The 14779-nt window shown below is 47.8% G+C and overlaps 1 protein-coding gene across 1 annotated transcript in view; it reads right to left on the bottom strand.

The window, feature by feature from the left end:
• Window positions 1–9572: 9572 nt before the first annotated feature.
• Window positions 9573–14779, bottom strand: part of LOC123743351 (cytosolic Fe-S cluster assembly factor nubp1) — a 36229-nt gene continuing 31022 nt past the window's right edge. Inside the window, exon 11 of the mRNA XM_082972979.1 lies at window positions 9573–11488. Within this exon, the coding sequence (XP_082829105.1) occupies window positions 11436–11488 (53 nt within the window). The 3' untranslated portion in view covers window positions 9573–11435. The remainder of the gene's footprint in view (window positions 11489–14779) is intronic.

The following is a 14779-nucleotide window of genomic DNA, read 5'->3' as shown; positions in this document are numbered from 1 at the left end:
ACCTACTGAACGTGGCCCTGCCTGGTAACATTACCAGTAACCTACTGAACGTGGCCCTGCCTGGTAACATTACCAGTAACCTACTGAACGTGGCCCTGCCTGGTAACATTACCAGTAACCTACTGAACGTAGCCCTGCCTGGTAACATTACCAGTAACCTACTGAACGTAGCCCTGCCTGGTAACATTACCAGTAACCTAATGAACGTAGCCCTGCCTGGTAACATTACCAGTAACCTACTGAACGTAGCCCTGGTAACATTACCAGTAACCTACTGAACGTAGCCCTGGTAACATTACCAGTAACCTACTGAACGTAGCCCTGGTAACATTACCAGTAACCTACTGAACGTAGCCCTGGTAACATTACCAGTAACCTACTGAACGTGGCCCTGGTAACATTACCAGTAACCTACTGAACGTAGCCCTGCCTGGTAACATTACTAGTAACCTACTGAACGTAGCCCTGCCTGGTAACATTACCAGTAATCTACTGAACGTAGCCCTGCCTGGTAACATTACCAGTAACCTACTGAACGTAGCCCTGGTAACATTACCAGTAACCTACTGAACGTAGCCCTGGTAACATTACCAGTAACCTACTGAACGTGGCCCTGCCTGGTAACATTACCAGTAACCTACTGAACGCGGCCCTGCCTGGTAACATTACCAGTAACCTACTGAACGTAGCCCTGGTAACATTACCAGTAACCTACCGAACGTGGCCCTGGTAACATTACCAGTAACCTACTGAACGTGGCCCTGGTAACATTACCAGTAACCTACTGAACGTAGCCCTGACTGGTAACATTACCAGTAACCTACTGAATGTAGCCCTGGTAACATTACCAGTAACCTACTGAACGTGGCCCTGCCTGGTAACATTACCAGTAACCTACTGAACTTAGCCCTGGTAACATTACCAGTAACCTACTGAACGTAGCCCTGCCTGGTAACATTACCAGTAACCTACTGAATGTGGCCCTGGTAACATTACCAGTAATCTACTGAACGTAGCCCTGCCTGGTAACATTACCAGTAACCTACTGAACGTGGCCCTGCCTGGTAACATTACCAGTAACCTACTGAACGTGGCCCTGCCTGGTAACATTACCAGTAACCTACTGAACGTGGCCCTGCCTGGTAACATTACCAGTAACCTACTGAACGTGGCCCTGCCTGGTAACATTACCAGTAACCTACTGAACGTGGCCCTGCCTGGTAACATTACCAGTAACCTACTGAACGTGGCCCTGCCTGGTAACATTACCAGTAACCTACTGAACGTGGCCCTGCCTGGTAACATTACCAGTAACCTACTGAACGTAGCCCTGCCTGGTAACATTACCAGTAACCTACTGAACGTAGCCCTGGTAACATTACCAGTAACCTACTGAACGTAGCCCTGGTAACATTACCAGTAACCTACTGAACGTAGCCCTGGTAACATTACCAGTAACCTACTGAACGTAGCCCTGGTAACATTACCAGTAACCTACTGAACGTGGCCCTGGTAACATTACCAGTAACCTACTGAACGTAGCCCTGCCTGGTAACATTACCAGTAACCTACTGAACGTAGCCCTGCCTGGTAACATTACCAGTAACCTACTGAACGTAGCCCTGCCTGGTAACATTACCAGTAACCTACTGAACGTAGCCCTGCCTGGTAACATTACCAGTAACCTACTGAACGTAGCCCTGGTAACATTACCAGTAACCTACTGAACGTAGCCCTGGTAACATTACCAGTAACCTACTGAACGTAGCCCTGGTAACATTACCAGTAACCTACTGAACGTAGCCCTGGTAACATTACCAGTAACCTACTGAACGTGGCCCTGCCTGGTAACATTACCAGTAACCTACTGAACGTGGCCCTGCCTGGTAACATTACCAGTAACCTACTGAACGTGGCCCTGCCTGGTAACATTACCAGTAACCTACTGAACGTAGCCCTGGTAACATTACCAGTAACCTACTGAACGTAGCCCTGGTAACATTACCAGTAACCTACTGAACGTAGCCCTGGTAACATTACCAGTAACCTACTGAACGTAGCCCTGGTAACATTACCAGTAACCTACTGAATGTAGCCCTGGTAACATTACCAGTAACTTACTGAACGTGGCCCTGCCTGGTAACATTACCAGTAACCCACTGAACGTAGCCCTGCCTGGTAACATTACCAGTAACCTACTGAACGTAGCCCTGGTAACATTACCAGTAACCTACTGAACGTGGCCCTGGTAACATTACCATTAACCTACTGAACGTGGCCCTGGTAACATTACCATTAACCTACTGAACGTAGCCCTGGTAACATTACCAGTAACCTACTGAACGTAGCCCTGCCTGGTAACATTACCAGTAACCTACTGAACGTAGCCCTGCCTGGTAACATTACCAGTAACCTACTGAACGTAGCCCTGGTAACATTACCAGTAACCTACTGAACGTAGCCCTGTTAACATTACCAGTAATCTACTGAACGTGGCCCTGGTAACATTACCAGTAACCTACTGAACGTAGCCCTGGTAACATTACCAGTAACCTACTGAACGTAGCCCTGGTAACATTACCATTAACCTACTGAACGTAGCCCTGCCTGGTAACATTACCAGTAACCTACTGAACGTAGCCCTGCCTGGTAACATTACCAGTAACCTACTGAACGTAGCCCTGCCTGGTAACATTACCAGTAACCTACTGAACGTAGCCCTGCCTGGTAACATTACCAGTAACCTACTGAACGTAGCCCTGGTAACATTACCAGTAACCTACTGAACGTAGCCCTGGTAACATTACCAGTAACCTACTGAACGTGGCCCTGCCTGGTAACATTACCAGTAACCTACTGAACGTGGCCCTGCCTGGTAACATTACCAGTAACCTACTGAACGTGGCCCTGCCTGGTAACATTACCAGTAACCTACTGAACGTGGCCCTGCCTGGTAACATTACCAGTAACCTACTGAACGTGGCCCTGCCTGGTAACATTACCAGTAACCTACTGAACGTGGCCCTGCCTGGTAACATTACCAGTAACCTACTGAACGTAGCCCTGCCTGGTAACATTACCAGTAACCTACTGAACGTAGCCCTGCCTGGTAACATTACCAGTAACCTAATGAACGTAGCCCTGCCTGGTAACATTACCAGTAACCTACTGAACGTAGCCCTGGTAACATTACCAGTAACCTACTGAACGTAGCCCTGGTAACATTACCAGTAACCTACTGAACGTAGCCCTGGTAACATTACCAGTAACCTACTGAACGTAGCCCTGGTAACATTACCAGTAACCTACTGAACGTGGCCCTGGTAACATTACCAGTAACCTACTGAACGTAGCCCTGCCTGGTAACATTACTAGTAACCTACTGAACGTAGCCCTGCCTGGTAACATTACCAGTAATCTACTGAACGTAGCCCTGCCTGGTAACATTACCAGTAACCTACTGAACGTAGCCCTGGTAACATTACCAGTAACCTACTGAACGTAGCCCTGGTAACATTACCAGTAACCTACTGAACGTGGCCCTGCCTGTTAACATTACCAGTAACCTACTGAACGCGGCCCTGCCTGGTAACATTACCAGTAACCTACTGAACGTAGCCCTGGTAACATTACCAGTAACCTACCGAACGTGGCCCTGGTAACATTACCAGTAACCTACTGAACGTGGCCCTGGTAACATTACCAGTAACCTACTGAACGTAGCCCTGACTGGTAACATTACCAGTAACCTACTGAATGTAGCCCTGGTAACATTACCAGTAACCTACTGAACGTGGCCCTGCCTGGTAACATTACCAGTAACCTACTGAACTTAGCCCTGGTAACATTACCAGTAACCTACTGAACGTAGCCCTGCCTGGTAACATTACCAGTAACCTACTGAATGTGGCCCTGGTAACATTACCAGTAATCTACTGAACGTAGCCCTGCCTGGTAACATTACCAGTAACCTACTGAACGTGGCCCTGCCTGGTAACATTACCAGTAACCTACTGAACGTGGCCCTGCCTGGTAACATTACCAGTAACCTACTGAACGTGGCCCTGCCTGGTAACATTACCAGTAACCTACTGAACGTGGCCCTGCCTGGTAACATTACCAGTAACCTACTGAACGTGGCCCTGCCTGGTAACATTACCAGTAACCTACTGAACGTGGCCCTGCCTGGTAACATTACCAGTAACCTACTGAACGTGGCCCTGCCTGGTAACATTACCAGTAACCTACTGAACGTAGCCCTGCCTGGTAACATTACCAGTAACCTACTGAACGTAGCCCTGGTAACATTACCAGTAACCTACTGAACGTAGCCCTGGTAACATTACCAGTAACCTACTGAACGTAGCCCTGCCTGGTAACATTACCAGTAACCTACTGAACGTGGCCCTGGTAACATTACCAGTAACCTACTGAACGTAGCCCTGCCTGGTAACATTACCAGTAACCTACTGAACGTAGCCCTGCCTGGTAACATTACCAGTAACCTACTGAACGTAGCCCTGCCTGGTAACATTACCAGTAACCTACTGAACGTAGCCCTGCCTGGTAACATTACCAGTAACCTACTGAACGTAGCCCTGCCTGGTAACATTACCAGTAACCTACTGAACGTAGCCCTGGTAACATTACCAGTAACCTACTGAACGTAGCCCTGGTAACATTACCAGTAACCTACTGAACGTAGCCCTGGTAACATTACCAGTAACCTACTGAACGTGGCCCTGCCTGGTAACATTACCAGTAACCTACTGAACGCGGCCCTGCCTGGTAACATTACCAGTAACCTACTGAACGTAGCCCTGGTAACATTACCAGTAACCTACTGAACGTGGCCCTGGTAACATTACCAGTAACCTACTGAACGTGGCCCTGGTAACATTACCAGTAACCTATTGAACGTAGCCCTGCCTGGTAACATTACCAGTAACCTACTGAATGTAGCCCTGGTAACATTACCAGTAATCTACTGAACGTGGCCCTGCCTGGTAACATTACCAGTAACCTACTGAACTTATCCCTGGTAACATTACCAGTAACCTACTGAACGTAGCCCTGCCTGGTAACATTACCAGTAACCTACTGAATGTGTTCCTGGTAACATTACCAGTAATCTACTGAACGTAGCCCTGCCTGGTAACATTACCAGTAACCTACTGAATGTGGCCCTGGTAACATTACCAGTAACCTACTGAACGTGGCCCTGGTAACATTACCAGTAACCTACTGAACGTAGCCCTGGTAACATTACCAGTAACCTACTGAACGTGGCCCTGGTAACATTACCAGTAACCTATTGAACGTAGCCCTGCCTGGTAACATTACCAGTAACCTACTGAATGTAGCCCTGGTAACATTACCAGTAATCTACTGAACGTGGCCCTGCCTGGTAACATTACCAGTAACCTACTGAACTTATCCCTGGTAACATTACCAGTAACCTACTGAACGTAGCCCTGCCTGGTAACATTACCAGTAACCTACTGAATGTGTTCCTGGTAACATTACCAGTAATCTACTGAACGTAGCCCTGCCTGGTAACATTACCAGTAACCTACTGAATGTGGCCCTGGTAACATTACCAGTAACCTACTGAACGTGGCCCTGGTAACATTACCAGTAACCTACTGAACGTAGCCCTGGTAACATTACCAGTAACCTACTGAACGTAGCCCTGGTAACATTACCAGTAACCTACTGAACGTAGCCCTGGTAACATTACCAGTAACCTACTGAACGTAGCCCTGGTAACATTACCAGTAACCTACTGAACGTGGCCCTGGTAACATTACCAGTAACCTACTGAACGTAGCCCTGCCTGGTAACATTACCAGTAACCTACTGAACGTAGCCCTGCCTGGTAACATTACCAGTAACCTACTGAACGTAGCCCTGGTAACATTACCAGTAACCTACTGAACGTAGCCCTGGTAACATTACCAGTAACCTACTGAACGTGGCCCTGCCTGGTAACATTACCAGTAACCTACTGAACGTGGCCCTGCCTGGTAACATTACCAGTAACCTACTGAACGTGGCCCTGCCTGGTAACATTACCAGTAACCTACTGAACGTAGCCCTGGTAACATTACCAGTAACCTACTGAACGTAGCCCTGGTAACATTACCAGTAACCTACTGAACGTAGCCCTGGTAACATTACCAGTAACCTACTGAACGTAGCCCTGGTAACATTACCAGTAACCTACTGAACGTAGCCCTGGTAACATTACCAGTAACCTACTGAACGTAGCCCTGGTAACATTACCAGTAACCTACTGAACGTAGCCCTGGTAACATTACCAGTAACCTACTGAACGTAGCCCTGGTAACATTACCAGTAACCTACTGAACGTAGCCCTGGTAACATTACCAGTAATCTACTGAACGTGGCCCTGGTAACATTACCAGTAACCTACTGAACGTAGCCCTGGTAACATTACCAGTAACCTACTGAACGTAGCCCTGGTAACATTACCATTAACCTACTGAACGTGGCCCTGGTAACATTACCAGTAACCTACTGAACGTAGCCCTGCCTGGTAACATTACCAGTAACCTACTGAACGTAGCCCTGCCTGGTAACATTACCAGTAACCTACTGAACGTAGCCCTGCCTGGTAACATTACCAGTAACCTACTGAACGTAGCCCTGGTAACATTACCAGTAACCTACTGAACGTAGCCCTGGTAACATTACCAGTAATCTACTGAACGTGGCCCTGGTAACATTACCAGTAACCTACTGAACGTAGCCCTGGTAACATTACCAGTAACCTACTGAACGTGGCCCTGCCTGGTAACATTACCAGTAACCTACTGAACGTAGCCCTGGTAACATTACCAGTAACCTACTGAACGTAGCCCTGGTAACATTACCAGTAACCTACTGAACGTAGCCCTGCCTGGTAACATTACCAGTAACCTACTGAACGTAGCCCTGCCTGGTAACATTACCAGTAACCTACTGAACGTAGCCATGGTAACATTACCAGTAACCTACTGAACGTAGCCATGGTAACATTACCAGTAACCTACTGAACGTAGCCATGGTAACATTACCAGTAACCTACTGAACGTAGCCCAGATTGCCCCCATCCATCCCACTAATTGGGCCACTTTTTTGTCCAATTTTGTTACCAGACTCGAGGTAAAATTCTCTAAACTACGAGGACTCGATGCATTGTGAAAGATGAGACGCTCAAGAGTTTTAAAATCAATACCGCGATGATGTCATTTCAAGCAGACTAAAGAAAAGACAACGCCAGAGTCCAAATGTGCACATTCCGATATCATAAAACTCCTCTGTCATTAAAAAACAAGTGTCAACATTTTTATAATCGCGATGTTTGATGTACAACGAACAGACGACACGGAGTCACACCCTGGGGTTGTTCTGATCACTATAAACAGTTCTTTTGTTGTATTGTGAAGAACATTTTGTCGTCTTGACTCCGTTCTATAAGTACCCAGAATTACCCAATCTGCTTCTCTGAATCGCTTTGTGAAATCCTAAACACTAAAAATCAGATTTAAAAAAAACATCCGGTCGTGATTGGGAGTCCCATAGGGCGGCGCATAATCGCCCCCCAGCGGTGTCCGGGTTTGGCCCCGAGGGGGGGGTAGGCCCGTCATTGTAAAAATAAGAATTTGTTCTTAACTAACTTCCCTATTTAAATAAATGTAAAAAAAAAAAATGCTTTCAAATCATGCCCAATATTGTGATTTATAAAATGGTCAGTTTTTGGGATTGCATAAAACAACAACAGTAATTGTGTGATTGGCGGAGGTGCAGGGCTGTTACAAACAGAACCACCCCCAGTCTGCTTGCTCTAGTTCCTCAACGGCACAGCTAGGAGAGCTCAACAAAACAAAAAATCCTTAAAAATCCTTCAAAAAAATATACTTCTTTCAGTCATAAAAGTACATGACTTTAGGTACTGTGCACATTTATTAAGAGAGGTGTGTGTGTGGCCAATTGGGAGACACCAGTTAGTCGTCTCACTCAAACCCTTGTCACTTGGTTTTTATGGTTTACCTACCCCAACATTTCCCAGGAATATTCGTATTGTGTTACTGAATGTTTCCAGAGTATTTTTTTCTTCTTCAGATTTCGTTGTCAACAATGTTTGGATTCAGTCTCGTGTCAGGTGAACTGTTGTGTCCTCACCTTTGGTCTAATCATTTCCCCATAATCTCCAAACGGTTCCCATAATCTCAAAACTGTCCCCATAACCTCCAAAATGTTCCCATAATATCCAAACCGTCGCCATACTGTTCCCATAATATCCAAACCGTCCCCATACTGTTCCCATAATATCCAAACCGTCCCCATACTGTTCCCATAATATCCAAACCGTCCCCATACTGTCCCCATAATATCCAAACCGTCCCCATAATCTCCAAACGGTTCCCATAATATCCAAACCGTCCCCATAATATCCAAACTGTCCCCATAATATCCATACTGTTCCCATAATATCCATACTGTTCCCATAATATCCAAACTGTCCCCATAATATCCAAACTGTCCCCATAATATCCTAACTGTCCCCATAATCTCCAAACTGTCCCCATAATATCCAAACTGTTCCCATAATATCCAAACTGTCCCCATACGGTTCCCATAATATCCAAACTGTCCCCATAATATCCGAACTGTTCCCATACTGTCCCCATAATATCGAAACTGTTCCCATAATATCCAAAATGTTCCCATAATATCCAAACCGTCCCCATAATATCCAAAATGTTCCCATAATATCCATACTGTTCCCATAATATCCAAACTGTCCCCATAATATCCAAACTGTCCCCATAATCTCCAAACTGTCCCCATAATATCCAAACTGTTCCCATAATATCCAAACTGTCCCCATACGGTTCCCATAATATCCAAACTGTTCCCATAATATCCGAACTGTTCCCATACTGTCCCCATAATATCCAAACTGTTGCCATAATATCCAAAATGTTCCCATAATATCCAAACCGTCCCCATAATATCCAAAATGTTCCCATAATATCCAAACTGTTCCCATAATATCCATACTGTTCCCATAATATCCATACTGTTCCCATAATATCCAAACTGTTCCCATAATATCCAAACTGTTCCCATAATCTCCAAACTGTTCCCATAATCTCCAAACTGTTCCCATAATATCCGAACTGTTCCCATAATATCCAAACTGTTCCCATAATATCCAAACTGTTCCCATAATCTCCAAACTGTTCCCATAATCTCCGAACTGTTCCCATAATCTCCGAACTGTTCCCATAATCTCCAAACTGTTCCCATAATCTCCATACTGTTCCCATAATCTCCGAACTGTTCTTTTTATTTTAAATGTCTACTATGTTTATTCCACATTTGTTCTGTAAGAAATCTTCCAGTTTAACCCTGTCCATAAAGGCCAATCCCCACCAGTGTAAAGGGTTGACGGGATAGTTCATCCAGGACATGAGGGGGACATTGACTTGCAGGGTTTTGGACAACAACAACAAAAACGTTTATTATTTGGAGACAGTGTCCAGTTAAAACAAAAGCATGGATTACCGTGTTTTTTTATTTTATTACAATTTAGTCTTACTTTGTCCCAAGACTGCTGACAGGGTAAGGAAAACAAAATATCATTTTTCAGGTGAACTATCAATTTATAAAAAAGGTCAGAGTTGTGATACTAAAGAACTGTACACATATTCACAAACAGGTCTCAGAGTAACAGAACCGGATCTAGGATCAGGTCCCATATTCACAGTCTCAGAGTAACAGAACCGGATCTAGGATCAGGTCCCATATTCACAAACAGTCTCAGAGTAACAGAACTGGATCTAGGATCAGGTCCCATATTCACACACTCAGTAACAGTACACTATGTGAATGGGGGTCCTGATCAGCAGTACTACTCTGAGACACTTTGTGAATGGGGGTCCTGATCAGCAGTACTACTCTGAGACACTATGTGAATGGGGGTCCTGATCAGCAGTACTACTCTGAGACACTTTGTGAATGGGGGTTCTGATCAGCAGTACTTCTCTGAGACACTTTGTGAATCGGGGTTCTGGTCCTACATCAGCAGTACTACTCTGAGACACTATGTGAATGGGGGTTCTGATCAGCAGTACTACTCTGAGACACTTTGTGAATGGGGGTCCTGGTCCTACATCAGCAGTACTACTCTGAGACACTATGTGAATGGGGGTCCTGATCAGCAGTACTACTCTGAGACACTATGTGAATGGGGGTCCTGATCAGCAGTACTACTCTGAGACACTTTGTGAATGGGGGTTCTGATCAGCAGTACTACTCTGAGACACTATGTGAATGGGGGTCCTGGTCCTACATTAGCAGTACTACTCAGACACTATGTGAATGGGGGTCCTGATCAGCAGTACTACTCTGAAACACTTTGTGAATGGGGGTTCTGGTCCTACATCAGCAGTACTACTCTGAGACACTATGTGAATGGGGGTCCTGGTCCTACATCAGCAGTACTACTCAGACACTTTGTGAATGGGGGTCCTGATCAGCAGTACTACTCTGAGACACTTTGTGAATGGGGGTCCTGGTCCTACATCAGCAGTACTACTCTGAGACACTATGTGAATGGGGGTCCTGATCAGCAGTACTACTCTGAGACACTATGTGAATGGGGGTTCTGGTCCTACATCAGCAGTACTACTCTGAGACACTATGTGAATGGGGGTCCTGATCAGCAGTACTACTCTGAGACACTATGTGAATGGGGGTCCTGATCCTACATCAGCAGTACTACTCTGAGACACTTTGTGAATGGGGGTCCTGGTCCTACATCAGCAGTACTACTCTGAGACACTATGTGAATGGGGGTCCTGATCAGCAGTACTACTCTGAGACACTATGTGAATGGGGGTCCTGATCAGCAGTACTACTCTGAGACACTATGTGAATGGGGGTCCTGGTCCTACATCAGCAGTAGTACTCTGAGACACTATGTGAATGGGGGTCCTGATCAGCAGTACTACTCTGAGACACTATGTGAATGGGGGTCCTGATCAGCAGTACTACTCTGAGACACTATGTGAATGGGGGTTCTGATCAGCAGTACTACTCTGAGACACTATGTGAATGGGGGTCCTGGTCCTACATCAGCAGTAGTACTCTGAGACACTATGTGAATGGGGGTCCTGATCAGCAGTACTACTCTGAGACACTATGTGAATGGGGGTCCTGATCAGCAGTAGTACTCTGAGACACTATGTGAATGGGGGTCCTGATCAGCAGTACTACTCTGAGACACTTTGTGAATGGGGGTCCTGGTCCTACATCAGTTCCTAACCAGAGCATGTGATTTATTCATTCACCAGACAGTAGGACCCTCGACATGTGATCTGTCCCTGGCATCCAGAGCAACATGGCGGCCTGCAGACTGGCTTCTAGCCAGCACTCTCCTCCTGTGTCACATGGGACAAGCAGTAGGCCTGGATCCCTGGATACAACGTGAGGAGAGGAGAGGAGAGGAGACGGAGGAGGGAGGGGAGGGGACGGAGGAGGGAGGGAGGAGAGGAGAGGAGGAATAGTAGGAGAGAGAAAGACAAATGAGAACATATAAAATATGGGATTTTGATAAATGCCGAGGCGTTAGATGTCACTGTATCGTCAAACTGCTCGTCATAGCGACTACCACTTCCTCCTGATTGAACCCCACTTCCTCCTGATTGAGACAAGAGGTCACGAGTTGGATCCAAGTGTGTGTGGGGGATTACTGCTCTAACAGTCTGATGACCCCCCCCCCTCCAGCAGTAATCCTGGGTGTGTGTAGGTACATATTACTGCTCTAACAGTCTGATGACCCCCCCCCTCCAGCAGTAATCCTGGGTGTGTGTAGGTACATATTACTGCTCTAACAGTCTGACCCCCCCCCCCCCCAGCAGTAATCCTGGGTGTGTGTAGGTACATATTACTGCTCTAACAGTCTGATGACCCCCCCCCCTCCAGCAGTAATCCTGGGTGTGTGTAGGTACATATTACTGCTCTAACAGTCTGACCCCCCCCCCCCCCTCCAGCAGTAATCCTGGGTGTGTGTAGGTACATATTACTGCTCTAACAGTCTGACCCCCCCCCCCCCCAGCAGTAATCCTGGGTGTGTGTAGGTACATATTACTGCTCTAACAGTCTGACCCCCCCCCCCCCCCCCCAGCAGTAATTCTGGGTGTGTGTAGGTACATATTACTGCTCTAACAGTCTGACCCCCCCCCCCCCCCCCCCCCCCCCCCCTCCAGCAGTAATCCTGGGTGTGTGTAGGTACATATTACTGCTCTAACAGTCTGACCCCCCCCTCCAGCAGTAATCCTGGGTGTGTGTAGGTACATATTACTGCTCTAACAGTCTGACCCCCCCCCCCCTCCAGCAGTAATCCTGGGTGTGTGTAGGTACATATTACTGCTCTAACAGTCTGACCCCCCCCCCCTCCAGCAGTAATCCTGGGTGTGTGTAGGTACATATTACTGCTCTAACAGTCTGACCCCCCCCCCCCCCCAGCAGTAATCCTGGGTGTGTGTAGGTACATATTACTGCTCTAACAGTCTGACCCCCCCCCAGCAGTAATCCTGGGTGTGTGTAGGTACATATTACTGCTCTAACAGTCTGATGACCCCCCCCCCAGCAGTAATCCTGGGTGTGTGTAGGTACATATTACTGCTCTAACAGTCTGACCCCCCCCCCCTCCAGCAGTAATCCTGGGTGTGTGTAGGTACATATTACTGCTCTAACAGTCTGACCCCCCCCTCCAGCAGTAATCCTGGGTGTGTGTAGGTACATATTACTGCTCTAACAGTCTGACCCCCCCCCCCTCCAGCAGTAGTCCTGGGTGTGTGTAGGTACATATTACTGCTCTAACAGTCTGACCCCCCCCCCCCCCCCCCCCCTCCAGCAGTAATCCTGGGTGTGTGTAGGTACATATTACTGCTCTAACAGTCTGATGACCCCCCCCCTCCAGCAGTAATCCTGGGTGTGTGTAGGTACATATTACTGCTCTAACAGTCTGACCCCCCCCCCCCTCCAGCAGTAATCCTGGGTGTGTGTAGGTACATATTACTGCTCTAACAGTCTGACCCCCCCCCCCCCCCCAGCAGTAATCCTGGGTGTGTGTAGGTACATATTACTGCTCTAACAGTCTGACCCCCCCCCAGCAGTAATCCTGGGTGTGTGTAGGTACATATTACTGCTCTAACAGTCTGATGACCCCCCCCCCAGCAGTAATCCTGGGTGTGTGTAGGTACATATTACTGCTCTAACAGTCTGACCCCCCCCCCCTCCAGCAGTAATCCTGGGTGTGTGTAGGTACATATTACTGCTCTAACAGTCTGACCCCCCCCTCCAGCAGTAATCCTGGGTGTGTGTAGGTACATATTACTGCTCTAACAGTCTGACCCCCCCCCCCTCCAGCAGTAGTCCTGGGTGTGTGTAGGTACATATTACTGCTCTAACAGTCTGACCCCCCCCCCCCCTCCAGCAGTAATCCTGGGTGTGTGTAGGTACATATTACTGCTCTAACAGTCTGACCCCCCCTCCAGCAGTAGTCCTGGGTGTGTGTAGGTACATATTACTGCTCTAACAGTCTGACCCCCCCCCCCCCTCCAGCAGTAATCCTGGGTGTGTGTAGGTACATATTACTGCTCTAACAGTCTGACCCCCCCCCCCCCCTCCAGCAGTAATCCTGGGTGTGTGTAGGTACATATTACTGCTCTAACAGTCTGACCCCCACCCCCCCCCTCCAGCAGTAATCCTGGGTGTGTGTAGGTACATATTACTGCTCTAACAGTCTGACCCCCCCCCCCCAGCAGTAATCCTGGGTGTGTGTAGGTACATATTACTGCTCTAACAGTCTGACCCCCCCCCCAGCAGTAATCCTGGGTGTGTGTAGGTACATATTACTGCTCTAACAGTCTGACCCCCACCCCCCCCCCCAGCAGTAATCCTGGGTGTGTGTAGGTACATATTACTGCTCTAACAGTCTGACCCCCCCCCCCTCCAGCAGTAATCCTGGGTGTGTGTAGGTACATATTACTGCTCTAACAGTCTGACCCCCCCCCCCCCCTCCAGCAGTAATCCTGGGTGTGTGTAGGTACATATTACTGCTCTAACAGTCTGACCCCCACCCCCCCCCTCCAGCAGTAATCCTGGGTGTGTGTAGGTACATATTACTGCTCTAACAGTCTGACCCCCCCCCCCCAGCAGTAATCCTGGGTGTGTGTAGGTACATATTACTGCTCTAACAGTCTGACCCCCCCCCCAGCAGTAATCCTGGGTGTGTGTAGGTACATATTACTGCTCTAACAGTCTGACCCCCACCCCCCCCCCCCAGCAGTAATCCTGGGTGTGTGTAGGTACATATTACTGCTCTAACAGTCTGACCCCCCCCCCCTCCAGCAGTAATCCTGGGTGTGTGTAGGTACATATTACTGCTCTAACAGTCTGACCCCCCCCCCCCCCTCCAGCAGTAATCCTGGGTGTGTGTAGGTACATATTACTGCTCTAACAGTCTGACCCCCACCCCCCCCCTCCAGCAGTAATCCTGGGTGTGTGTAGGTACATATTACTGCTCTAACAGTCTGACCCCCCCCCCCAGCAGTAATCCTGGGTGTGTGTAGGTACATATTACTGCTCTAACAGTCTGACCCCCCCCCCAGCAGTAATCCTGGGTGTGTGTAGGTACATATTACTGCTCTAACAGTCTGACCCCCCCCCCCCCCCTCCAGCAGTAATCCTGGGTGTGTGT

This window comes from Salmo salar, chromosome 03 (assembly GCF_965601325.2).
Source record: "Salmo salar chromosome 03, fSalSal1, whole genome shotgun sequence".
Classification (NCBI taxonomy): Eukaryota; Metazoa; Chordata; class Actinopteri; order Salmoniformes; family Salmonidae; genus Salmo; species Salmo salar.
Note: the sequence above shows the minus strand (reverse complement) of the source record. Positions and strands in the feature narration are given on the sequence as shown.